Source organism: Rhinolophus sinicus, linkage group LG04 (assembly GCF_036562045.2).
Source record: "Rhinolophus sinicus isolate RSC01 linkage group LG04, ASM3656204v1, whole genome shotgun sequence".
Lineage (NCBI taxonomy): Eukaryota > Metazoa > Chordata > Mammalia > Chiroptera > Rhinolophidae > Rhinolophus > Rhinolophus sinicus.
The window spans coordinates 64,978,435-65,006,245 of NC_133754.1; the positions used below are offsets into that span (position 1 = coordinate 64,978,435).

A 27,811-nucleotide genomic window follows, 5' to 3' on the forward strand; every position below is an offset into this window, starting at 1 on the left:
TCAAATTGGACCAGTTATGTAAGCCATATACTCCCTTTATATTTAAACTCTTGGAGTTGAATTGCTATCACTTGTGATTGAGAAAGTCTAACTAAATCACCATCCATATTTCTTATTTTGCTACTTTATCATGTTGTTTCTCACTCTTTCCTCTATCTTATTCCTTTTTTTTAAATTTTTATTTTTTTATTTTTATTTATATTTTTATTTTTTTGTGGGGGAGCTGTTTCTTATAGCATCCAGGGTCTTTCAATTTAAAGACCTCTATTCCTATCTTCTTACTTCTCAGATTCCTAGATAAGTTGAAAACATGAAGAATTAAGAAAGCCACCAAGTTCAGCATAAGTAAATTTATCAAAATCTTGGTAGCTCTATTCTCCTAGATGTTTTCTTGATATATACCTCTTTGTCTCCATTCTCTTGCCTCCGTTTCACCATTAAAATTTTTTTAATCTTTTATATATAATCTGTTTAACTATTCTGTCTGCAATAATTAATAACACTATAGTTTAATGCTTCTCTTAAAAAAAAGACAAAAAATAAAAATGTCCTTCCTTCTCCCAGCTGATATACAAAAAGATGGAAGACACATTTTTTTTTTTTAATGTTCAAGAGACTAGTCCAGTAAAAAGCCCCCAAAATAATAAAATACAGAGAAATAATTGCTCCAGGTCTGACAATTTTCTACTAACAAATTTAGCCATCATACAAATAATTTCTAGGATTTATAATATTATACAATAAGTTAAACAGTAGTTAGCCTGGCAATGAATTATAAACCAATACAAACTACCACTGAGGAAGATTTGCCTGTTTGATGAAGATCAGATTCCCACTAATACGATGGCTCTATGATGATTTCCATCTCCATAAATAGCATGTTTTACAATAGATCATATCATTCTCAAAGTAATAAAACCAGTCAACGTTTCTGCCTCCTTTTATAGCATTAAACCCTTAAATTGTATTGTCATTAACTAAGGGCTCTCCTGTCCATTTTATTACACTGTAGATTGTGGAGAGTGTAATATTTCAGTAAAGTTGCTTTGAGATAACTGGAATAAATGTGATTATATTTTTGGAGTCTTTATAAAAACTCCGTTTTGATGCCTTTTCTTCATTTTTGTAAAGAAGGCCTCCTCGTATGGAGCTCACAAGACTTTGTGACAAAAGACCATAAAATTTGAAATCAGAGATTCAGATTTAAGTTTCTGCTCTAACACCTATTTAGTTTTTGAATTTCTGAGCCTCCAGTCATAAACCTGACAAAGGGAATGAAATCTAGGTCACAGAGTTATTATGTGAATAAATGACTCAGTAAGTGATAATATGCCTAATAAAATACAGTATGATACAAATACTAGTCACTTATATACACATGGCACACACATATAGTTGTATAGTTCAAAAGAATAATTTTGTAGAATGTTAATTCCAACTATATACAAAAACTATGATTTAGTTGTAAGCTTGATCAAGAGTTTTGAGATTATCTTGTCCAGCAATGAAATGCAATGAGAGACAGTGAATGACTTTAGAAAGGGCAAAGGTAGAACTTAAGAATTATATTACACTTGCAGGTAGTACCATAAGGAAAAAAAAAAAAAAGACATATTCACTTACAAAATGAATGAACTGAACATGGAGGCAATAACTTACCCGAACATCTGAATGGCTGTGATATACAAGCGCCTACTCTTGTTCCAAGTCATGATATTGTCCTAAATATCTGTAACTAACTCTAGGCAATCAGAAAGAAGGAAGTAATACCAGTTGCACAATTTCCTTTCCAAATTATTCTTTTATTGCTATAGGATGTAGTTATTTGTTTGTCTATAGCAGACAGAGCCACCACACACTTGAAAATGCCATGTTTATAGAAATCTGGAAACAATTTGCATTCAATTAGAAGTAGCTCTCCAATAGTGACAGGACAGGGTTCATATTTTGCCACAAATAAAGATCTGGAATTGAAAAGTCATTTTTTTTTCCCAGCTGAGAATCATTAAGCAAAGGTCTGGGCAGTTTCTCTACCATTAAAGCAGGTAAGTCAGTTATAGCTGAGGGTGGAATGTAAGAACCGTAGCTCTAAATCTCACCAATGGGCCAGCAAACCCCCTCCCATCTAATCAATACATATCACTGTGCTATTCCCAAGTGAAAATGCTGTATTCCATTATAACAGAAATGTCTCTGCAGACAAAAGGCATATTTTTTCCCCTTCAGCTAGCTCTTTTAGGTGCCAAATTAAAGATTGAATTGTTCATTTCATTCAGAGATTCCAAAGAGGACTTTCTGGATAAGTTCCTTCAAAATGCAGCCCTAGCTGAGGATATATAATATTTTGAAACGACACAGTGATTTCTTGGCATAGAACTTTCTTTCCAGCAGCATCATTTAGACTAAAAATCATTGACTGTCTTCCTCCTCCAACAGTAAGGATGCTGTCTTACATTGTTCAAATAAGATACAAGGACTTCCCTGATTTCCATTCTCTCTTCAGTGACACATCACTTTTTTTAGGTATTCACTCTCTTCCATACTTAGGGGAGACCATCTAAAAGCAAGGTTGTCCTAAATAAGTCACATTCATTTTCCCATGTTAGGCTTACCCATATAGGTTTGAGATGAACAAGATTATACAGACAGAATCTGTGTCTCAGGGAGGTCAAATAACTTGCCTAAGATTACACCGTAATTAACAGCACCACTATTTAGACTTAGGAACATGAGTCCATCCAAAGTCCGCGTTCTTTCCACTTTACCTCACCACCTGTCATGCTTTGATGTGTAGCATAAAGATTACATGGGCTCAGGTGGTTCCACGCAATGCGTTTACCTTAATATACAACACATACTCCCATTCCACTTGGTATTAAAGGCTATTTTTCGGTCTATTCACAGAATCTCATTCTTTTTAATATTAAAGGCTTTTTCTTTGAGGCAACTAAACCTCATGGATCATAGCAGGTGAGAGTACTGACTAGGGTTGCATCCTGCTAAAGTATGACTTTAGACAAGATACATCAGGGTCATCATCTGAAAAATGGAATAATGTTTTGTAAGAACTATGAGCCATCATTCATGTAAATCACCAGCATAGTACCTGGCACACAGTAAGCCTTCAGTAAATGTTTGCTATTATTATTATTATTATTATTTGAAACATATTACTACTTAAGACTGTTTTTCAGAAACTTATCTTTATTTTCTTTCCTATTTCTATTGATTTGGCTTTTCTTTTTTGTCTTCTTCATTCACATATTAAATTGGACTGGATGGTGCTTAATTCAGTAAAGTGGTGGTATAACAATTGTATTTTTTCTAGAATTTGACAAAATTATCTTCAAAATGGGGTCATCGGCAGCTGGCATTTCACAGAAGTCATTAAGGTTTGTTCTAAATAATCTATTTGCTTTTTTGCTGATTTTATATAAAGCAGGAACAAGATAGCCCCACTTAGTGTTTTGTAAGGTTCAAGTTCTCCTTCTAAAACCTGTCATTTGTGTGTAACAGGATACTCATTTAGCAAATTATTTATACGTTTTAAATCACAGATACCCGATTTACAAATAAAATAAAATGAAGGAAAATAATGTTGATCTTTATCAGGAGATTATTATAAGAAACTTTTAAAAAAATTATAATTAACAATTCTAAAATTAGTGAATGCACAATGCAAGTTCCTAATTACAAAAAAGAAGTAGCTAAAATTTGCCTCATACAGGGATTACTAACTTTGATAGTCTATCAATATTTATGAAATGCTAGGAAAAATAATATAAAGCGGGCAAAAATGATAAAGTGTTTGCACATGAAAAGTATATCCCTTAAAGCCCTCCAGTCAAGAATGATTTTATTGTTACCGTGATTTCAAAAAGAAAATTAAATTTTTTTTTAAATTTCTGATAAATACTTAATTACATGGGGGAAATGCTTATGATGCATTAAGTAGATAAGAGGGAGGATGAATAAGTAAAAATCCTTAATGAAAAACACTGATTAGAAGAAAATACACTAAATATTGGCAATATTATTTCTGTTAGGTAGGTCTCAGGGGTGAGCAATTTTTATTTTCTTCTTTTTGCTTTTTCAAGTCCAAAGTGAGTTACAAAAGAGAAAAGCAGAAGTTTGACGCTGAGGGGGTCAGAGAAGTCTTTGGGGAGAAACAGGATGTTGGCAGAGAAAACACCTGGCATCACAGGCAAGGCAGCGAACAAGGCCCAGGATACAAACTACCACTGCTGAACCCTCTCAAGATTCACCCAGCAGTGAGAGGCTCTCAAAACAGGGCTGGCAGGAAGGGGGTGTTTCCCTGTAAGGATGTGCACATTTGTACCTAAGGAGTTGAAAAGGAACAAAGCTGCAGCGCTTTTTTTTTTTTTTTTTACACTGACCCAAAAAGCACCCCAAATCGTTATAATACATAACAGGTTTGCTGAATCCATACTACTTCAGAACGGCCTTTCACAATTTACTTTAGAAAACATCAATGTCAATAGTTCAAAGAATGTAGCCCACACAGACATGATGACATTATAATAGCATAATTCGCCTTTCACACACAGGGAATTACCAGTGCCTCCTTTCAGGCTGATATTAAATGGAAAAAAAAAAAAGACCCTGTTCTTCAGGGCTGATTATTTCTGACCTACGTAAACTCTTCCAAGGCCTTTGACTCTTTTATATTTTTGAATGTTTAAGTCCAGCTTATTGCTAGTGCTGATTCTTCAAGTTCCACCTTCAACCTTTACTGAATAGAGATGTGTTTCTGTCACAGCACTCCTGCAATGCAGAGTGCTGTGTGATGCTGCCTTTAAATGAGCTGAGTGACTCAGGCTGCTTTCACTGTTTTAACCAAGACTGGATTTAGGATTCTGCCACTACTGGTTTCGATTTTCAAACAATAAAGCATGGCTTTCATAAGATTTTAAAAAATGTATTCTTTAATCAATTCAACAATATTTACTGACAGCCTACCATAAATGGGGAGTGATGCATGAAAATGGCACATTGAAATATTTTAATGTAATGGTACATAAAGTCTTCATTCTTAGTCTTAAACTTTTACTATATATCAGGAACTAATTCTGCTGAGAGTTAGAGATCAGAGTCAGATTTCAAAATTGTTTTCCTCTAGACAGTATTGCAATGCATAGAAATGTGAACTGAGAGATTCATTTCAGTTCCTTAAGGCTCTGGAAAACCAAAAGAAACATTTCTTCTCTTCCAAACTTACTCAGCTACGCTTAAGAAGCACCCATTGATGATAGCATGAAGGGTTCCAATTACAAGAGTTTCAATAACTTTATTCAATGAATCAGGCAGGGGAAAAATTATTCCCAGACAAAATGCCAAAAATAAAAATTTATTTTCAAAAAGAAAAGTATTTGCTTTTATATAATAAACACTAAAAAATATAAAACAAAGCTCAACATGATTCCTTAATGCAAGTTAGCTAAAATTTATATAATTATAATAATATTTTTATAAGTAGAATTAAATAGCAAATATCCTGAATCCCCCAGAAGGGATTATCATTTTGGAGTATGTAATGAGTGTCTTTAGAAAACAGAGGAAGCCAATTTAGTCCTTCTTAGGATTTCATTTCCTGTTTGATCTTACTAGACTTTTGTCATTATTCAAGTTAAATGATGCTTGATCTAGCTAAAATGTAGCCAAACTATCATACTTCATGCAATAAAAAATATGTTTACATCATATCATTACAGTTCTGGTACCACCAACCCTAAAGGAAAGGCTTTAGGTCAAATGGGATCTATTTAAACAGAGTGACAAAACAACTGAAGTTGCCAAAAGTACAGACCTTCTTTTCAAAGGTTTTCTACCACGCTGATAGGCAAATGAAATTGTTCCTTAAACACATTCTCCAGGTTGGAATTGAATACCTGGGAACATCTATTTATTGAAGAGCTTACACATCGAGGACTAGCTTTAAATACAGAGTTAAAATAAGGCAAAGACTGTCATTATAAATTTTATTTTCAAGGTCTGATAAATTCCCCTGTTGGGTATCAAAATTTAATTCTATGTGATTCACAATTTATAAGTATCATAACTATTTTTACTAGTCCTTGCTAATGCCTTAAGCTCCCCTGACACAGCACAAAGCACCAATCAATCTAACAGTTGTAGAACTCCATAAGCACAAAGCACATTTAACATTAAACAGATGAAAACTACTCTGAGATCTTGCCTAGGGACTTGCTTTCAAACGTTTTCATAATTAGTCACTTGGTATCAAATGTGAATTAAGGGCATCTACATATAGTTTCCTTACTCCATCACAGCTGACTTTACAGGAGAACTGAGGAGCTTTGGAATAGAGGCCCCAGATAGCTGGGTACTGCGCCTCAGGCAGTGGCTGAAGGCATCATGACATACTTAAAAAAAAAAAAAATACAAGCAAAACCCACAATGTTCTCTACTGCTCACCCAGAACAGGTCTCAGAGGCTATGCAGTTATTTTCTAGCATTCAAAGACACTACAATTTCCTAAAACTACTACGTCAGATATCTTTTAATATCTATATGTATCATAGGGGGAGGGGGCACCTAGTTGACTCCAAGCAGAGCAGTGGGCTATTTCTAGTCCAAACAGCAAATACCATCCTGCTCCCAAACCTGATACCCTGCCCCTCAATAAGTGCAGAGGATACACGAGAACATGATCTTAGGAAGTGGATATTGTTTGGGGTTAAAAGCTTGTGAAGAGAATATTTAAAAATACTTACATGAAGAAGTATTTGCTCCTTCGGTTGTTACTGATATTCTAATGGGAGACTCTATAAAACATAAAAGTGGAATGAGGCTTTATTGAGTCATGCCACTTGTATTCTTAAACTAGAAATTGGCCAGGCTTGAGTATCATCTAGAAAAAGAGGACCAGAATACGGTGCAACAGAAAAGCTGAAGCATTTCAAAGTCAAAGGAAGATATGTGCACTATACAAAGACCACAAAGCAATATTTCTGTAGTCTAGACTCAAAGACTTTTGAAAGTGATGAAAATGGAGTCATTCCATCTGCCAAGATATCCCACATACCAACTGTTGTATGCACTTCCTAGAAATACTACTCTGAACATATCCACACTACAGGTGAGACAGATAATTCCTTCTCTTATGGTAGGTGTGGTTTTGATTCTAAGGAACATAAAACTAAAAAGAATGATCCCTATATTCAAAGAATACAAGTCAACTTTCATGTGCAAAGAAAAAAAATAGAAGAATGAGAATATTTTCAGGCAACTTGGTCTGCATAAACATCTTACCAGACACGGTGCTAAATAAAGTCCATGCACAATCTACTACAGCAATTACATTCGGATCGAATGAAACATGCTAAATAAATACATAATACAATCATTGGGTATGTACAGTGGCAAGATTCTCTTAGGTAGCAAGGATAATGGAAGGAAACCAGTATTTAAGTACAGACAGAGCATGAAACATAACTCATGCACTAAAAAAGCATGGGGCCTAAGGGTTTTTATTAGTAAGAAATAAGAACAACTTAATATCAAAGAAAGATTGAAATTCAGCAGCCAGAAAGTTATAAAGATTCAAGTCATATATCAGAAGATAATAGTTACAATCCAAATTCCCAACACAAGCATCACATAAATTTAAAAGCTCAGGTTTGTAACATCATCTACTGGAGTTTAATAATGAACTACCTACATTAAATGCCTGAATGAAAGGTGAAGCAATTCAGATAACTCAATACTTTTTTGGTCTTGGTTTTCTTTTTATCTCTCTCTCTCTCTCCCTCCCTCCCTCCTTTCTCTCTCTCCCTCCTTCCCCTCTCTCTCTGTCTCTCTGTCTGTCTGTCTCTGTCTCTCTCTTTCTCTGTCTCTCTGTCTCTGTCTCTGTCTCTCTGTCTCTCTCTCTCTCTCTCTCTCTCTCTCTCTCTCTCTCTCTCTCTCTCTGTTTCTTTCTTTCTCTCTCATACAGAAAAGTTAAGATTCTCTCAGACTCCAGGATCATTGTACCCTACAACGCACATTCTTACATCTTAGTAATGACACATGAATATGGCCCTAAATATGGCCAAAGAAGTCTAGGATATAGACAAATTAAGTTTTATGATTTGAACAATAGCTTTGAAGGGAAGATGAAAAACTGCTGAAGGCAAAATGGAAAGCTATAGTGTGCTGTTTTAGATTATATGGTCTGCTATAGGTTCAACAAGGTACAGGTCATAAAAAGAAAAAGAAAAAGAAAAAGAAAATCAGTTAATCCAAAACTTGAAATACAGGGTAATGGAAAGATTACTGAGTTTGAAGTATCTGCTCTTGCACTAGCTGAGCTATATGGCTTAACATTCCTAATATTTCAGTTTTCTCATTTGTAAAATGAAGAAAAATAATGTCTTGTTTTACAAATCTCTTATGTTATCAAATGAGATGTAAAAATCTTTGTAAACTGTCAAGTATCAAGGAAAAAACAAGCTGTTATACCTTTGAAGTGAGTTTTGAATCTAGGTCTACAGAAACTTGTTTCCAATTAAAGATTAATGTTTAAGTATTTTAAGGTTCTGTTAACTACAGAATTGCAGAGGATAAGAAAAAGTTAAAAAAAAAAAGATTAAATTAGTTAAATTCACAGCTAGTGGAGAAATCAATGAATTACGGTTATACATGCATTAATGGAGTTGGGTTGTAAGTAGTGAGTATCTTCTCAGACTATAATTGCTATCAGCAAATATTATAGGCAAGTAAGAAGCAAACAAAAACAAACAAACCAAAAAAAAAGTGGCATTTTAAAAAGTCAGGCCTGTAACAGTGTTTTGTTTATGTTTTATTTTTAAGTTTAGTGACCCACAGCTGATCGTCATGAGCCCAAAGGTCAGAGATCAGACATTGATACATTACCCAGGAATAAACTCTGATGGATGAAAGAGAGCACGGGCAGCCAAGAGGAGCACCTTTAAAAATCTGAAAACTAAATTTTGTAATCTCCTTTACTGGTCTAATGTCACAAAATTGTATCTAGACGTAATTTCTTTTTCTCATGCTTGCCTCTCAGGCCCAAGTTCAGACATACATCAAGAATTGTACTCCTTTAAGTAAAATCCAAAAAGGCAGTAGGAACTGGAGGGAAACATTGGGGCAGAAAACAAGAACAGCTGAAATGTGGAAGCATCAGGGGTTCTGATTAGTAGGAGCAGCCAGCAGTTATGTCTGTCATCTTGGTTAGTCAAATTGACGAGCTTCTTTTCCTTACCTGAAGACACATATGCTGTTTCAGTTGAGGCTGGCATGCCCGTGATGATCTCTGCAAAATAGAAAACGTTATAGGATATTGTGATGTATAAACAGGCCAGGAACCAGTTCCACAGCCTGCCTTCATTCAACCTAAAAATGAGTGTAAAGGAAGGAAGTATTGCAAAGGGATGTTGAAAGCCCAGCCTTTATCCATACAGAGAGCGAGAAATGCAAAAAAAAAAGTCCAGATAAGTAGTTCTTCTTTCTTGAGCAAAGACCAAGAGATGAGCTGTACTAGAATAATTAGGAAGAATTCACTGCCCCCACTGGGGTCAGTGAAGGAGAATACGCCAAAGGGGCTGTGGGCTCCACCACAGAAAGGAAGGTAGAAATAGCAGAACTAAGAAAATTAAAGTTATATGATCAAAGCTGTGATCAAAATTTTTAAATTGTAGATCTTTGGAGAATTACATTTCTGTTCAAAAATAAGAGCAAGCAATGTTTCTAGCTGAGATTGATGAAAAACAAATTCTGGCTTTGAACTCTATACAATTGCCAATGGTAATCAAGATGGGTGCCTTTTCATATTATCGACACTGCATCGCTACTCAGGGCAGGGCATGGAGTAAGCTGACAGCTGCGATCCCAAGGAAATGAAGAATAAACCTGCACCCTTCTGGACACACCATTATCATGGGAATTGTGATAGTCTTGTTCAAACTTTGACTTGCGTTCTTACCACCTTTATGATGGAATAAAGAATGCTTACATTGTCTAACTAATTCTGTATCCATTCAGTCCTTCAGAAAAGGGTTTCAGTTGCTAGGATGTAATATTTTCAGTAAGGCATAGTTTTTTAAGCCTGGAAAGATGTAGAAATGCAATGATGAATACCATTTAACCTTCACTGTGTGTATAATTATTGTGAAATAACTTAATAGTATTCTACTTCATACTATTTACTAACCAAGCCAAGAAGTAAGTTGAATCTGTTGTTTTATATATATATATATACATATATTTTACAAAAGTTACCAGATCCTACTAAAATCCTAAGCAGGTCATATATACTACTATCATTTTATGTTTCAATTAATAGCCTGTTAATCCTGGGGGGTAGAAATGTACATGATCAATGTAATCATCTTTAAATATAGAGATGACCCTTAGGGTTTCCATGATAGCACTGGTCTAGTAGGTAAGAGGAATGAATTTAAGTGACAATATTTCTTCAACTTCAGAGGCTTCAGAAGGGATAAAAGGTGTTGCATAATTGGAAGGAAAAACACTGGCACGTGAGATTCAGCAGGGATGCTGAAAAACAAGCATGAGGTTTAATACAAATATATGAAGATCAGAAATGTACCTTTAGTAAGACCAAATGTGTCTTTCTCATGTAAATTAAGTAGGAAGGTCCTCTCTGATCAAGCATTAGGAGGAGGATAAACCATTCAAGGTGTGAGATTATTATCAAGCCATCAGAGTTGCCTACACAGTTTCTTCCCCATTAAAAATGGAACAAAGTAAAAGGAATCAGTATGTGAGGGTATATGACAACCTTTGGATTTTCTCAAGCAGCAGACATTAAAGAGGATATTCTGAGTTGGTAATATGGCAATATTAGCTCTCTTGATTTGGGCTGCAAGAAATGAAATTATTCTTCATTGGGGAAAATTTAATCTGAGAGAAACTTTTTTAACCCAAGATTCTTGGCATTTGTCCTTCCTTTGAACACCTAGAAGATCCACATTCCCAAGCCAAGTGCTCACATTCGGAGAGATGCTTCCTCATTCTGTCCTTCAGGATCAATCAATGCTGTGACAGCCAGACTGAAGTAGTAAACTCAGAGTCACGAGGATTGGGCAAAGGTCCCAATCCCAACATGAATAAAGACTCTTTCACATTTATTTTTGACAAACTAAGTAGTTGGTCACTGTGACCTTCCAAGGGAAAAAAAAATCAGAGCTCTTCTATCTCCTGCATAAAAGATCTCATATTAGAGGAAAGGTTAACCATAACATTTCCTTTTTTAATTGAATGTTACGTAAAAATACCAGAACAGGAGGTTACTATAAAGATGCATCTATACAGAGACAACTTAAAATAACCTCCCTTCCTATAATTAGATATTTATGTTGGAGACTTTAAAAAATATCTTTAATGATTATAGTTCCAAATAAAAACCTTCTGAATTACCTTGAGGGAAATACAAGCTCAGAAGTTACGTACTTCTATACTAAAAGAATCGTGCTAATAAGAAAAGTTAATCTTTTTTATTAAAACCACTCAGCAAGCATTTTTACTTGTGTTTTGTGTAGAATCTGAAGATTTAGGAAATAATATTTTGTTGTGTGATTGAAAATAATTTTATTTTAAATTATAGATTTAAAAAATAGTAAGTCCTGCAATCTCCTTGATGTTTATTTAAACATACTTTCCTGCAGTAATTTGGTATATTAAATTTGTTAATTTATAAAGGACATCCCCTTCATTAGTGCAAAATAATGAGGATTTAGAATCATTAAGGAATTGAACACAACTGAGCAACTTATGCTGAGTAGGCAAGTAAACATAAGGAACATTAGTATATTTGTAATGTTTGAATGGTTTTTTAATTAATTGAATCTGGTCTCAAGAAAAAGCTGCAGTGTTTAAAAAAATAACACCTTCTAGAAAGCAATTTTTCAATCATTTTCTATGTATGACTTATTTGAGATCTCACCATGAGCATAATATACTAAATATAACTATTCAGCAAAACACATATACATATATACAAACATACATATGATGTGCCTGTATGTATTTAAACATCCAATTATGTGACTCTGTTATTCTAAATTTTACAGGTCCTTTATCGTGCATACAAAAAAAAAATTGATCAAGTCATTTTTTTAAAGCTTTAAAGCTTTACCAATGATAATAAATGAGCACACTTATTTATTACCATTGGTAAAGATGACTTCAGGAACATCTTTGAGTATCTAAATTCTTGCTCATAATGAGTATCACTTTAAAGCAACTGGGACATTTTTAAATTAATACATGGTGTAAAGACAGGACAGATACTATGCAATGAAAAGACAACTCTATTCCATTTATATTAGCCTTCATGGGAATCCTACATAACGCACCATACACCGAGACTACTACACAAATTATCAAACATGTTTTCTATGCTTTTCAGTATAAGGATAGGTTGTTCAACAATGTCACAGCATTTGCAACAATGTTGTCAACTTGGGAGAGGGTGAGAGGCTAAGTCTGTTACCATATAAGCAGATATTTTAAAGGACCAATTGATTTATTAATCAAATTTTGTAGCAATAATATTTTTCTGCTCATCACAAATGAAAGTTATTTTATTGTTATGAGCCCAATTGCTCCTATGGGATCTTGAATCTTGCTCATATAATTTTTCTCCTGATTAAAAAAAGAAAACCTAGTAGAAGATATAATTGATTAGTTGTATATTCTCCTGTATTAATCTTTTAAAAGGGAGCAGTACTTAATTAATTGAAAACTAGCTATGTCTATTATTGTCTTCCATAGCCTTATGCCCAGGAGTTTTCATGGGGCTTCTTAGCTAAGAATTAATTGCTAAATTAAGGATTCCTATATAAAAACCAAGCCAATAAAATATAAATAAAAATAAACATAGTGTGAGCTTTGTAAGCACAGTGTATGTGGTCTTTTAAACTGCCATATTTAAATTCATAAAAGAAATCCACTTGTAATCCATCATGTAATGATAACTCCCCATGAGATCCTTCTTTATATGAAAACTCAACTGGACTTTGTTAGACTTACATAATCCCAGAAGTAATTAGCAGCTTGCATACATTTATATCTGTCTACTGTATGACAAATTCTTTTTTCCAAATAAGATAGGGATTAAAAGGCAATGGAAAGGCAGAAAACATATAAATTTATAAAATACAGCCTAACAAAATAATTGGTTATGTGTATATTATTTTATAAATGCTTGTAAATAATGGAAATATGATCATTGTTTCACTCAAGCATAAAATTATCCAAGGGGAATTTCTTAGTTTTTTGTTTTTGTTTTTTAATAACTTCATGTATATTTAGTTGCTAATCTAAGTAGATCTATCAAATGAGTTTTATTGCAGGAAGTTCTGAATATTGGGTGGAATAATTTTATGACCTAAAGTAATTTTATTCTAATAAATAGTTATCTTAGTGTGATTAAACAGAGTCACAAGCAAGGTCATTTTGTTACACTATTCTTTTTTTCTGAGGAAAAAAAATGCACAAAAAGAAAACAGTGTCCCTCTCATGTCTTCCCCTAACCTCTGCCATCTCTCCTAGAATCTTGTACCAAAATATATTGTAAACATATTGGCACAAAGAAGGCACCTTTGCATAGCATGGAATTAGGAAAATTAGCTCACAGCAACATACCAGGATCTTTCATCGAGGTGACCTACATAGAAACACATAGTTGTGTACTTATTGGAAAAATACGGGAGAGTTGACTAAGATAGCACAAAAACAAACAAAATGATTGATATTTTGTAGAAAACATAAATTAAAACCTCAAGGGGTGTTCTACACAATATTTTCATAATGTGTTCTTACATTTAAGCCTTTGATTTTTTCCCCAAGGACCCCAAAGAAAAAGAAATTCTGGAGAGTTCCACTTTCAGCCCAAGTGAATAGTAACTATGCATTAGGAAGCTATGGGTTAGCCATGCGGCCGTTTATGACCACAGTAGAGTGTTCTTTTTCTCTCTGAAAGAGTGTTTCTGTGCAACCTTTGCCCAGATTCCTAGAGAAACAGAGATGTGACAACACATCTGAGTGTGACAATACACTCAGATGTGCATCTGAGTCCCACAGAGCTCAGGACCCAAGCTGACTTCGTTGATAACCAGCCTTGATCCAACTACAGCAAATTCATAGATAGCAGTGGAAGAGGGTGAAGGATCATAATGATTATACGCATATAGTTTCCTTTCAGTTGAACTGTAAGCCCCTGAGACGTAGTGAGAAGAGTCACCCAAAACACACAGTGCACTGGCCTTGTCAATTACGGTGCCTGCCAAGCCACAGACTCTGATGAGCAGTACTTCCTGCCCACAGCCTCTGAAGAGAGAGACGTTTCTAGGCAGCCTTGCTTCCAGCTTTACTCTTCCAGGTGGAGCCTGTGGTGGGCACCTTACCAGAAGGCAGATGAGCTGTAAGCTCTCTAGGTCTTTTAGTGTGGTCCGATGTAATAAGCTCTACCAATCAGATCCTTGCTATGGGGGACTTAATTTGGGAACTAAGGAAATAATCAGATAGTAGGAGTTAAAAATGATAGAATGCCTTCAAAAGAGCCATGACGAAGAATATGACCAAGTGGAATAATAATCAGGTCAAAGCTTGAAATTATGAAGAAGCATAGCTGAAAGCAGGAGAGGTGGGAAGACAAAAGAAATAGCAGAAGAGTCAAGACGTATCTGAGGCATAAGAAAGGTAGAAACAGAGAAGAGCCACAGAGTCCTATTGCTTAAATTCTTAGAGATGCCTTGGGTACAATTTCATCTCCTTGAGGCCCAGTTACAAGGAAGTCCTGGTCCTTCTTCATGGAATCACTCTCTCCTTCTGCCTCACATCATTCCTTCAGGTTTTATTCTTCACAGACCAAAGAATCTACCTTACACACTTGCAAACACATAGTCAGGTACAGAGTGAACTATACTGGACCAGGAATAAAAGCCACCTGGGTTTGTGTCCCTTTTTTCCTCTTAATATCTTTTGATGAATGCGTCTGTCTTAGGAAACAATCTAACTCTCCATTTCTTTTTAAATACTGTGAGAGGGTTGGATAAGGATGAACTCTTCCTTATGTTCTAAGAAGAAAATAGGAGTTCCAGTCAAGACGGCACAGTAGGTAACTGCTGTGCTTACCTTCTTTCATGACCACATCAAAATTACAATTAAACTACAAAACAACAACAACAACAACAACAAAAAACCATCATTGAGAATCACCTGAAATCTTGCTGGACCAAAGACCTACAACTAAGGACATACAGAAGAAGCCACCTTGAGACTGGCAGGAAGGACAGAGACGTGGAATAGGCTGGTCCCACACCTGCATGTGACCATTAAAAATTGAAAGGGATATCTCGGCTGCAGAGTTACCCACCAAAGGAGCAAGGGGTCCCAGCACCACACCAGGCTCCCCAGCCCAGGATTACAATGTCAGGAAGATAAGTCCCCATAATTTCTGATTGTGAAAACCAGAGGAGATTGTGGCTGAGTGGCTGATTGGGGCTGGAGTCCCAGGTTCTCCTCTTAAAGGGACTGTGTGTGGACTTACTCACTGATGGAATCACTGGCTGAGCTCCAGCACTGGGGCAGTAGCTTGAGAGGAGACAGGGAAGTATGGGGAATGTAAGGGTACAGGGAAACTGGGTTATCTGGCTTCATAAAGCAGGCTGGAGGGGCAGCTTTCTCCTGGAGGGAGGAGCTAGTGGAAGCCATTGTTTCCTTGTTGAGCCATGTCCTATTCCCGTGTGCAGAGGGGTATGCCATATCTGGCTGCCATATCTGAGGCTCCATCAAACTGGCTGACACCAATTTTTTGCCACACCCTGGTGACCATGCCTGAGATGGTGCCTCACCCAACTTTCCGGCACACCCAAACTGCTTCCAGTGGATTTTTCCATACAAATCACCTGCCTTGGTTCAGGCTGCATGCTTTCCCAAAGTTGCTCAAAGGTTCATGGAATCCAGAGAAGTAGCATCTGGCTTGAGCATGTCCTGTACCTCTGGCTGAGCAGCCCTAAGCCCGGCATTAGAAGTAGCCGTCCTTGGTTCTTGGCTTAGACTCACAAGGAAATTCCAAGCTTGGCACTGGTGGGAGCCATCTGAAGATTGCTTTGTGGCTTCTGCCACAAAGGACAAGGGACCCAGACTAGGGACCCAGACAAGGGACACATCTAGAGTGTGTGACTCAGGTAACCAGAAAGACTGCACTGAGCCCCACAGCACACCTACTACATAAGGCCACTCTACTAAAACCAGGAGACATAGAAGCCCTACCTAATACACAGAAACAAACATAGGGAGGCAGCCAAAATGGCCTTGGGTTGGGCACAAGCTACAGCTGAACTTGACCTGCAGTGGGTCCCCTCTGCAGCCAGGGGCTGGCTCGTCCAGTGGCCATCTTCAAAATGAGCTAGAACATCACCCAGCCACCTCCAAGGATGACACAGGGACAGACTGGGCAGGCACCAGAGCCCTGCTGAGGCAGATCATGCTCTGTAGGATCAGCCCCTGCACCACAATTCCTCTACTGTAGTTATGGCCAGTCCTATCAACCAATGAGCCCAAGGGTCAATACTTCCCACTGATATGCAAAGAGCAACCAAGGCTCAACTACCATTGGAGGGCACACAGAACCCAGACAAGGGACACATCTAGAGTGTGTGACTCAGGTGACCAGGAAGACTGCACTGAGCCCCACAGCACACCTACTATATAAGGCCACTCTACTAAAACTGGGAGACATAGTAGCCCTACATAATACACAGAAATAAACACAGGGACGCAGCCAAAATGGGGAGGCAAAGAAACATGCCCCAAATAAAAGAATACAATAAAGCTCTAGAAAAAGAACTAAACAAAATGGAAACAAGAAATTTACTAGATGCAGAGTTCCAAACACTGGTTATAAGGATGCTCAGTGATCTCAGGAAGAACTTCAACAAAGAAACAGGAAACATAAAAATGGAGATAGAAAACATAAAAAATAACCAGTCAGAAATAAAGAATACAATAACAGAAATGAAGGGAAGCAACAGCACATTAGATGAGGCAGAGGATGGAATCAGCAATTTACAAGATAAGGTAGCAGAAAACACCCAATCAGAACAGCAGAAAGAAAAAAGAATCCAAAAAAACGAGGCGAGTTTAAGGTGCCTCTGGGACACATCAAGTGTAAATTTGTATTACAGGGCTACCAGAGAGAGCAAGGAATTGAAAACCTATTTGAAGAAATAATGAAGGAAAACTTCCCTAAGTGAAAGGTATACAACCCCAGGAAGTGCAGAGATTCTGAAACAAGATAAACCGAAAGAGGCCCACACTAAGACACATCATAATTAAAATGCCAAAGGTTAAAGACAAAAAGAGAACCTTAAAAGCATCAAGGGAAAAGAAGATAGTTACCTAAGGGAGTTCCCATAAGATTGTCAGCTGAGTTTGCAACAGAAACTTTGCAGGCCAGAAGGGATTGGCAGGAAATATTCAAAGTAATGAAAAGCAAGGACCTACAACCAAGGGTTGAAGCTTTGCTAACATTTAGAATCAAAGGAGAGATAAAGAGCTTCCCAGACAAGAAAAAGCTAAAGGAGTTCATCACCTCTAAACCATTATTACAAGGAATCTTAGAAGGACTTCTTTAAGATGAAAAAAAAAAAAAATCTAAAATATGAATAATAAAATGGCAATAACTACATACCCATCAACAATTGCTTTTAATGTAAATGGACTGAATGATCCAATCAAAATATGGGGTGGCTGAATGGATAAGAAAACAACACCCTTACATATGCATATGTTGCCTACAAGAGACTCACTTCAGATTGAAAGACACACACATAAACTGAAAGTAAAGGGATGGAAAATGGAAACAGACAAAGAAACAAGCTGGGGTAGCAATACTTACACTAGACAAAATAGACTTTAAAACAAAGGCTATAACAAGAGACAAAGAAGGATCTAGCAATCCCACTTCTGGGTATTTATCTGAAGAAATACAAAATGCTACTTTGAGGTGGCCTGCTCATCCATATGTTCATTGTAGTATTGTTTACAATGGCCATGATGTGGAGGCAACCTGTGTGTCCCTGAATGGATAAAGAAGAGGTAGTACATATATACAATGGAATGTTACTCAACCATAAAATCGAATGAAATCTTGCTATTTGCCACAACATTAATGGAACTAGAGGGTATTGTGCTGGGTGTAGTAAATCAGACAGCGAAAGACAAATGTCGTATGATTTCACATATAAGTGTAATCTAAAGAACAACAAAAAACCCCAGAACAAACTCATAGATACAGAGAATATTTTGATGGTTGTCAGATGGAAGTGGGTTTGGGTATGGGTGAAAAAGGGGAAGAAACCAAGAAGTATAAATTGGTTGTTACACAGTGGTCATGGGGATGTAGGGTACAGCATAAGGAATATAGTCAATAATATTGTAATAACTATGTATGCTGTCAAATGGGTACTAGATCTATCAGGGTGATAGATGAGAGGGGGGCTTGGGAGCAGGGTGAAAAAGGTGAAGGGATTAAGAAATACAAATTGGTAGCTAAAAAATAGTCATGAGGATGTAAAGTAAAGCATAGGGAATATAATCAATAATATGGTAATAACTATGTATAGTGCCAGGTGGGTACTAGTCAGGGGGATCACTTTGTAAATTATATAAATATTTAAACACTATGCTGTACACCTAAAAGTAATATAAAATAATACTGAATGTCAACTGTAATTGAAAAATTAAAAAAGGTGAATAAGAGGTTCAAAGTTCCAGGTATAAAACAAGTCTTGGGGATATAATGTACAGCATAGGGAATATAGTCAATAATATTGTGATAGCTTGGTACGGTGTCAGATGGTTGCCGGACTTATCATAGTGACCACTTCTTTAGCATAGGGGATATAATGAATTATATGGTAATAACTAAATATAGTTCTATGTGGGTACTGTTGAATAACTATGCTGTATACCTGAAACTAATATAATATTGCGTGTTAGCTATATTTTAATAAAAATCTTAAAAATAAATAAATAAAAACAAGACCACCTTGCAGTGTAATTTGAATTCTTCATTCTCCTTCAAATGCTTTAAATAATCTAATAAGAACCCACTCCCTAAAGAATTTTTCAGTTAGTTGTTTAAGAATGACTTTCTTACAATATTCCTGAACTTCTCTTTATTTTCATCAAGTAAGATTCATTATCAAAAACATCCCTACTTCCATCTCTCTACACAATAACTGGTCAAAAGTATACATTCAAATTTGAAACTAATTCTTTTTTTTTTTTTTTTGAAGCTAATTCTTGAATGAATTAATATGCAAAAATGATTTGGATGTTTCTCCTATGACAGAAATGTGAAAAGCCATATTACCAAACTTTTGCTGCCCCCAAATTAATAAAAAAAAAACTCTATGGGTTTTTGCCAGGAATAATATAGTGGTAAATAATTCACTGTATAATCCTGTCAATCAGAAAACATGGAATAATCGCTATAATGCTACTACTGTAAGTATTCAGTGAGACCATGACACTTACTCTAATTTCATTTTCCTGGGACTTTATAGTATGCATAGCTACACAAATCTAATCCAAATGTCACAATCGTAATTCAGTAATATTTACCATGAGGGGACACATCGAACCAAACCACTGACAAACTGAGAACAAGCTACTGAATACGGTATAATAGAAAGGAAAAAATAAGCACTGAAATTAATTGATAAGTTTGTGTTTCAAGCAGCACCCTGTAAAACTGCACATGGGGCAAAATATTAGAAAAATCTGCTTAACTTGTGCTGACTAAAAAGTGATGTTATATTTACTCATATAAATTTTAAATGCCTTTATATTTTAAACTATAAATGCAGCTCCTAAAAATAGTAATGGAAACTACTTTTCACTGTTGTCCTTTGCTCTCTGTGGAGGAAGGTAGTTAAAATGCAAATAATGAACTTTGATTACACTGTAATAGAGCAGTTTGTTGAAAAGTCGTGAGAAGTCTAGAAATTAACCTGGATTTTCTCAAGCCTATTCCTTATTTTTCTCTCAATCCCTTTTCCCTATCCTATTAAGTCAACTGACACAAACTACATCAGTCTCCTATGGAGTTAACCCTTAAAGTTACTTTTATTCTTCTCTTGTTGGCCTAGCATTTTTACTTTATCACTTTAAAAGATCAGGTCTCTTCAGTAGACACTCTTTCTCACCTCATACCTAGGAGCAGTGCAATTAGGCTTGGTTTTGTCATAGACGACAAGGCTTGTGAAGGCAGTAGTTACGTGCTATATTTTAAAAGAAAAAGAAGCAACAAAGGTTTTGAAATAGCGTTTTATTATTTCAAGAGATTTAGATAGGTGCTCACTGCTAGGTCATCATCAGCTTCTACAGACGACTCCATTAAATTGTGGAGTATTGGGATGTCATGAACAGACAGCCACCAGCTGTGATGCTTTTACTTTCCTCAGATAACTCAGAGAAGTTGTCAGAGGGTAGGTGACACATGCTACCTCCAAGTCATTCACTTGTTTAACAGACATCCTTGGGCACTGTTCTCAGAAAAGCAGAAGCTGAAGCCTATACACAGGAAATGCCTATTTCAGCATAACTAGGCCTACAAAAAAGCTGATAGGTCTAACTTTCTACTACCTAGAGCCGGATGTATTAAAATTACATATATGAACATAAAACTTGCCAAGTATGAGTCAAGACTGTTTACAAACATACACAATGTATATACATTCATATATAATATACACATGTATGTAAATATATACAAAACACATACATTCTGTATATGTATTGTGTAATAAATACATACATATATACACATTCTGTTATGGAAAGAGCCAAAGACGTGACTGCCTTCCCTATTAACTTAAAGGGAAGTATAACTTCTCTTAGCAACCTGCCCTGTCTCTGTCATTCGTGAACTTATTCAAATCCTTTTTTAAAAAATTGATGCATATTTCAGGTCTATGTTACGTCCTGGAGTGAAGAGCTTTATGGAAGGCACATGAGATAGTTAAAATACATCTTTTCTTATTTGTTGACAATGAGATTTAACACACCAATCTATTGTAAGTCTTACCAATGCCTTGATTATGCCTGATAGATTGATAAATGGAATGTAGTAGGGTATCTCTTACCATTTGAATCCACAATGGTGATATTGGCAGAGGCACTGTCATTTCCTGATTTGCTGAACACTTTGCACATATATTCTCCCGAATCAGCCAGTGATGCTTTGTGAATGACAAGTTCTGACTTCCTGTAAGATCAGGACCAAAGTGGTATAAGTATATTTCACAGAAATACAATGATCATCAAAATATATTTCTCTGTAGTTTCAGACTTCTCAAACTCCCCCTCCCCCATTCTACACATACCACATTAAAACACAGTAATACATATGTATATAAATGCATGATTTTACCGAGGAAAAGTGAGATACATCGTACTTAAGTGATACCATGGATATTTATCAGAGATCGGGAATTTAAAAGAAGTCTTCTCTAATTTTTCTTTTTATTCCTCTACCACCACCACCACCATTAACTGCATTAAGCCTCGGATATTTTTTCTCAACCCAACTCGCAAATTTTTTTCCTGTCTATATCTAAATGTCACCAGCCACTAGGGTTTAAGAAAATAAAAAAAGTGTAAAATCATTTCTTACAAAGCTGGTAAGGGCAGATACTTAAGGCTAGAATAGACTAAAATACCCTGCACTTCTTTTCTCAGCAGAGTAACATCAGAAATTATGTTAATTTTGAATAAAGAGGCTTTATTACTTCCAAAAGAAAAGGAATTTATCTTTCTTTAAGATTCTCATTACTAGGAGCATAGTACTCCAAAAATGGTTCTTAATGTTGAAATAAATATTCATGCAACAATAGCACACACTTTTATAAATCTGCATATTAAATCAATATTCAGCACTCTTTTTGAACATGGGCAGCACAGGTTTGCGTTTGTCTATGTTTCACTGTCACACACGGCCTATAATTTAAGCAGTCTCTATGATTTAAAAACTCAGAAACACGGGGATGGGCTCAGCATTTACCAAAGCCTTTTCAAAGATACTGACTGCCTGGGCTTTAGAGAGGAGGACAACAGGAAAAAAAGAAGGCAGGAAGCAAAGATAGCAATTCAGAATTACATGCAAACCTCTCATAAATTACACCTTCCTAGTTTTTCAGTGAATTTCCTGTGAATATTCAGTGAATTAATATTAATAATATTCATTGAATATGATTAATCAAGTTAGAGTGATTGTTCCAAATTGAATTCCTACTCTTTTTCTTCAGTCTATCAAATTGAACCACGCACCCAGTCCCACACGTAAGGAAGAAATGCTTATGGTATTCTATCTTGGTACTTTTGTTTGTGGCATTTCTTCCTTTTGGAATTATGGGGCCCCATAATTCCAACCATCAAGATATTAGCTGACCTTTAAGGACAATCTCAAGATCCAATGCCTTCATCAAGCCTTTCATGATCGTGCAGCTAAGCTGCTTTCTCCTTTGTCTAAATTCTGATAGCCTTGAATACCTCTCTCATGACCCTCAGAGTACATCTTTCACTACAGCTTATCTCTCAATCTAGAACATACACTTCAAAGGGGGAGTCCATAATTCAAACGTCTCAGTATCCTCACAGAATATATATCACTGCTTTGTCCTTGGTGTACCCTCAAACATTATTAGATAAATGTGTGAATAAGTGCAGAACATATTTGGATGTTCCCACTTAAACTCTCTGCAAGACATAATGTTCCTACTGTTGGCAGTAGGAAAAGAGGATGCAATATGAAGAGGGCAGAGACAGTCAGAGATGGTCCAGATCAAGGGCAGTGACAGTCAAACCAACATGTGGATTGAAAAATTAACTTCATTAACTGTGACTGAGAACAATGTCAATAGGTAAACTTGAGAAAACAAAACAAAACAAAGTGTAGTATGATCAAATAGGTTTGGAAGACATTAGGTTAAACAAAAACAGGCTTTTTTTCTTTTCTTTTTTTAAAATCCCACAGGATTTCTCAGTCTTTACTATGCTAATGTACTCTGCCTCTCCAAGAAGGGGATATATTATTTAGTTTCTCTCAAACTTACTTGACCATGGAATCCTTGTTATTCACATGGCTTATCTGTTAATATTTTCTGAAAATAATGGTCTACAGAACAAAGTTGATGAAAAGTGGACCTAATATAATAACAGCCTTCATTATATATGTACTGAGGGGACCCCAGGGCCATTTATACAGGGATGTTCACATGTTAATCAGAGAGATTATTCATAGAAAAGTTTCCCTGAAGTATATCCTTATAAACAAAAATAGACCATTTTGATGACAAACATCTTTGCAAGCATATATTAACATTTCATAATAAAATGTAACAACTTTTCTTCTTTATGGCTGAAAAGTTGTTACATTTTATTATGAAATCTTACCATTTGCAACAACATGGATGGACCTAGAGAACATTATGTTAAGTGAAATAAGTCAGAAAGAGAAAGACAAATACCATATGATCTCACTTATATGCGGAATCTAAAGAAAAGAATAAGTGAATGAACTAATCAGAGACAGTTTTGGAAACATGGAGGAAAAACAGAGGGTTGCTAGAGGGGCTGGGGGGTGAGGATAAGGGGAAGGTGAGAGGTTTTGAAAAATAGTCGGTAACCACAAGATGGTCATGGGGGTTTGAAAATTAATTTGGGGAACGTACAGAGGGATAGTGGATGGGGGAAGGGGGGTTCACACAGTGTGAGGGATATAAATGATAAACGTCTAAGTTTTGCTTTGTCTTGTGCACCTGAAACTAATTAAAAAATAAATAAATAAATTTGAAAAAAAAAAATAAAATAAAATGTAACAACTTTTAAAATTATCAAAATACAGCAATATTAGGATATTTACCCCCGTCAAGTTCTGTTAACATTTAAGCCTGGTTTGGGTGATTCAAACCTACTGTTTTTTAATGGATTATCAGCTATTTATACACTTTGTTCATACATGACAAGTTTCCTTCATGATAGACACCTATGAAGACAACAATGAAATAAATACTACAGTAAGCTTGTCCAGCCCAAAAGAGCATACTTAGCTGAAAGAATTTTCATTTATGATCATGGAACCACTTACAATAATTGATAGATAAATCATGAAGAATGTCAGGATGGGGACTAATATCCTGGATTTCAACACAGCAAAAAAAAAAATAAATTCCTAAAATAAAATCGTAGTAATATTTTCTTGTTAAGCCCCAAATAAACTCTGATATAAACTTACTACAACAACATTCCAAGAATGTACAACACCACAAGGTTATTATAATTCCAAGAACACCCATTCTTTCCTATTTATATAAATCAAGAAACAGTTCTTCATGATACGTAAAGAGCTATTTCTTGATCCTGTGCCACTAATATTTTAACTATTGACAGGATCAAACTATAAGAAGTACGGTAATAAAATTTACAGTTAACATAATCTTAAAGGGATAGTTCTTAAAAATCAAAATTCTCCTAACAAACCTGAACAGTGTTTCCTCGGATATTATTCCAAGTAACGTAAATAAATGTTATGCTTAAAAGAGAGAGAGAACAAGGGAGAAAAAAGACAAACTTTCTATGCTCAAATAAATGTTGCATTAAACAAAGCTAAATAGATTTCTTTACAACAGTACTTCTTAGTTGTTTTTATGCCAATATGTACTGTGAATTTCTAAGGCAGGCATGCCATGTGGCTAAGGAATCCTTTCTGTAGAGAACACCCTTGGGAATTCTAGCACTGAACATCAATGGTCTAAGACTAAGATTCAATTTAATCAAGATAAACATAACAGATACATTCAGGTCTAAACATCAGTAGCAGAAATACAGGCTGGGAGAGACGTGCCTTGACAATATATACAGAAAAAAGAATTTCAATTAGCCATGTGTTTAACATTACTCCATTTTAAACAACTATTAAAATAAGAAAAAAAGGGGGTAAAAAGGAACTTACGCACTGTTTGGCCAAACTAATATTAAAACAGATCATAAATCAAATTGGATACAAGTCGCAATACACTGCTCACAGCCTGGACCGCATCTAGAATACTGAATTATGTTTTGAAGTAGCATTTGATGAAAAATGTCAGTAACTAGAGGACTTTACGAAGAGGGTGTTCGGAATTGAATAGGGCCTAGAGAAGATTCTGTTAAAGGAACAGAAGTTCCACAAGCAAGCAGCTATGAACAAGATATAGGTAACGATTTAAATATATTTCATGGTTGTCATCTGGAAAAAGAAATGATTTGGGAAGGCTCTTGAAGGAGAATGACATGTTATAGGGAAAAGAAGGCATATTTTGGGTATTATAAGGAAGAACTCTTTGAAAATTCAAAAATGGATAGGGTGTCTTATGAAAGAGTTTGGTTTTCTTTTTGGAAAGACTGAATTCTGGATAACCACCTGTCAAGCATACTCTTCACAAGACTATCTCTATGCAGAGAAAGATTAAATTAGATCAGCGGTTTCAACTATTTTTGTAGGAAAAAATCCTGTTTTAAAATGAAAGCTTCAATCAGAGCCTCTTTTTATAAATGTTTTACAGAGAGAAAGTATTCATTCAGGTCAAGGTGGTTGGCAACCCTTTTTGCAATTCAATGGAAATTTAAGATTCTCCAGGGACACAATGGGAAAATCACTGATCTAGGTGATTGAACCTGAAGGATACATTTAACTATGAGATTCTTCAGTCCTTGTGTTCTAGAGTAGAAATAAGAAGTACTGTAGTAAGAGAGTAGCAATAGACAAAACTCTTTGAAAGTTATATATTGCAACAATTTGGAGCTTTGATAACTATGGATGTCTTGTTTTACTCTCAACAGGCTCCATATACTGTCTGTCTATGGGAAGGAAGTTAATTTACAAAAGTTACTGAAATTCATTTCCAACCATAAAATTAACGTTTTGCTCTTTAATTGACAATTTATCTGGGAATCTGGAGGGGTTGATATTTTGGTGGATTTTCATTTTCAAAAAGTATTAAAAGAGTTAATTTGGGTAAAGAGTTTAAAATAATGCTTGAAATACAATAAGCTTTCAATAAATGTTAACTATTATCATAATACCATTCTATATTCCTACAATACTTAGATTTTTGCAGTAAGTATGTATTACTTTTGCTATTAGAAGAAATACAATAATACAAACTGTAAATATATATTAATACAAACTGATTTATAAATGAAAATTCTAAATATGAATTTTTTTCTTTTTTATATTAAAATATAAACTACATTCTTTCAATAAGTGCTCACTGACAAGATGGAGTCAAGGTTTGAATAGCGACTATTTTGTTTTTCTTGCTTGATTCTTCTACTATAGTTTACAGGCTAAGGTAACTTAAATGCATATTAGAAATAAGTTTGCTAAATTCTATTCCTCTGATCTCTAAGGCATCATATATGAATTGTGTGTGTATGTGTGAGTGTGCAGCTTTAGATACCGTAGAACTTCCAATATGAGAAGGGTAAAGAAGGGGCGAGGGACTTCATAAGAAATTAGTGTACAATACAGAACCAGGCACTGCACCAAATGCCTCACATAAACTATATGAAACAGGCACTGGATATTCCCATTTTATATTGAGGAATTTGAGATTTTTCTTACATATAAAGTTTAAAAAGACCTGCCAGAGCTGCTCGCTAAAAAGAGAAGGGAATATGTGTAAATGTTTTCTATTATAGAGTGAAAAAAAAATCACAGAATTAACAACAGAACAAATAATGCTTTATTTTTTTTAATCTGACTGAACCAAGTAGAGGCAATTTTAAACAAAATTAAAATATCTAAGAGCAGAAATGAAGAGCTCAGACAAAATTAAAGTCATCCCAAAGTGTGTGCCATACACAAACAATAGGAAATCAGCCTTTAATAAGGCTGATATAGAAGAAATCTTTAGATGAGACCAATTTGACAGCCTCATATGTGAATCTGTCACACACCAAGCTGTTTAACCAGTTTTCTTGACCAAAATCATCCACGAGGCAAAGGAAGCAAGAACAAAGGAATCAGCAGACACATAACACTGGGGCAGTTTCCATTTCTTTTAATTGGTCGCATATATTGCTTAGCCAAATAAAACAAACAAAGGCTCAAATGTGAATTCAAAATTATAGGAAGGACATGTAGGAATGTAGTTTATTAGTAGGAGCAGGGGCAAAGGGAGATAAGGTTTTACAAAATAATAGAAATTGCGTATCGGTGTAAAAGCTTTTCATAACACTGAGGGATTAAAAGGAAATTGTGGCTTCTATGAGCCATCTAGATTATAAAATGTGAAAAAAGAAACCTAGACTAAGGTTTGGAAAAGAGTTAATGTTTTACTCAAATGAAGAGAATCCCAGGGAAATCCTAAATCTCACACTAAAATTCACCTCTGCTTGGTGATTAATGGTCTAAGATAAAGTTCATTGCTTCTCTGCCTTTCGGCAGAGGAAACGTAGAAAGATAAAGTTCAAGTCAAATAACCAAGTAACCACTGCAAACCATTCACATTTTGAATATTGTCATAATGAAAAATTATAAATATGCAGATGAAACTGAAACATATGAATGTTCTAATTAAAGACTTCATTCTAAGCCTAAACATGGCCCTAGCTGCGTTGTGACTTCACTGTAGATAGCAAAATCATAAGTAGTGAGAAGACAAGAGACATGGAGTCAGACCAATTTCAAACTCAAGTTTTACCATTCATTAGCATTAGATCTATAGGAAGAAATTACCTTCCTTCATTC

The 27,811-nt window shown here is 35.4% G+C and overlaps 1 protein-coding gene across 10 annotated transcripts in view; it reads right to left on the reverse strand.

Moving 5' to 3' along the window:
• NRG1 (neuregulin 1) overlaps positions 1–27,811 on the reverse strand; it is a 977,086-nt gene that overhangs the window by 130,765 nt on the left and 818,510 nt on the right. For 7 of the 10 annotated variants that reach the window (XM_074329678.1, XM_074329679.1, XM_074329677.1 and 4 more), the window contains exons 3-5: positions 21,165–21,286; positions 9,248–9,298; positions 6,756–6,806 (exon numbers count right to left, since the gene is read on the reverse strand). In XM_074329678.1, coding sequence (XP_074185779.1) covers positions 6,756–6,806; positions 9,248–9,298; positions 21,165–21,286 — 224 coding nt within the window. The remainder of the gene's footprint in view (positions 1–6,755; positions 6,807–9,247; positions 9,299–21,164; positions 21,287–27,811) is intronic. The other 3 variants (XM_074329680.1, XM_074329686.1, XM_074329681.1) reach the window with 2 other exon arrangements.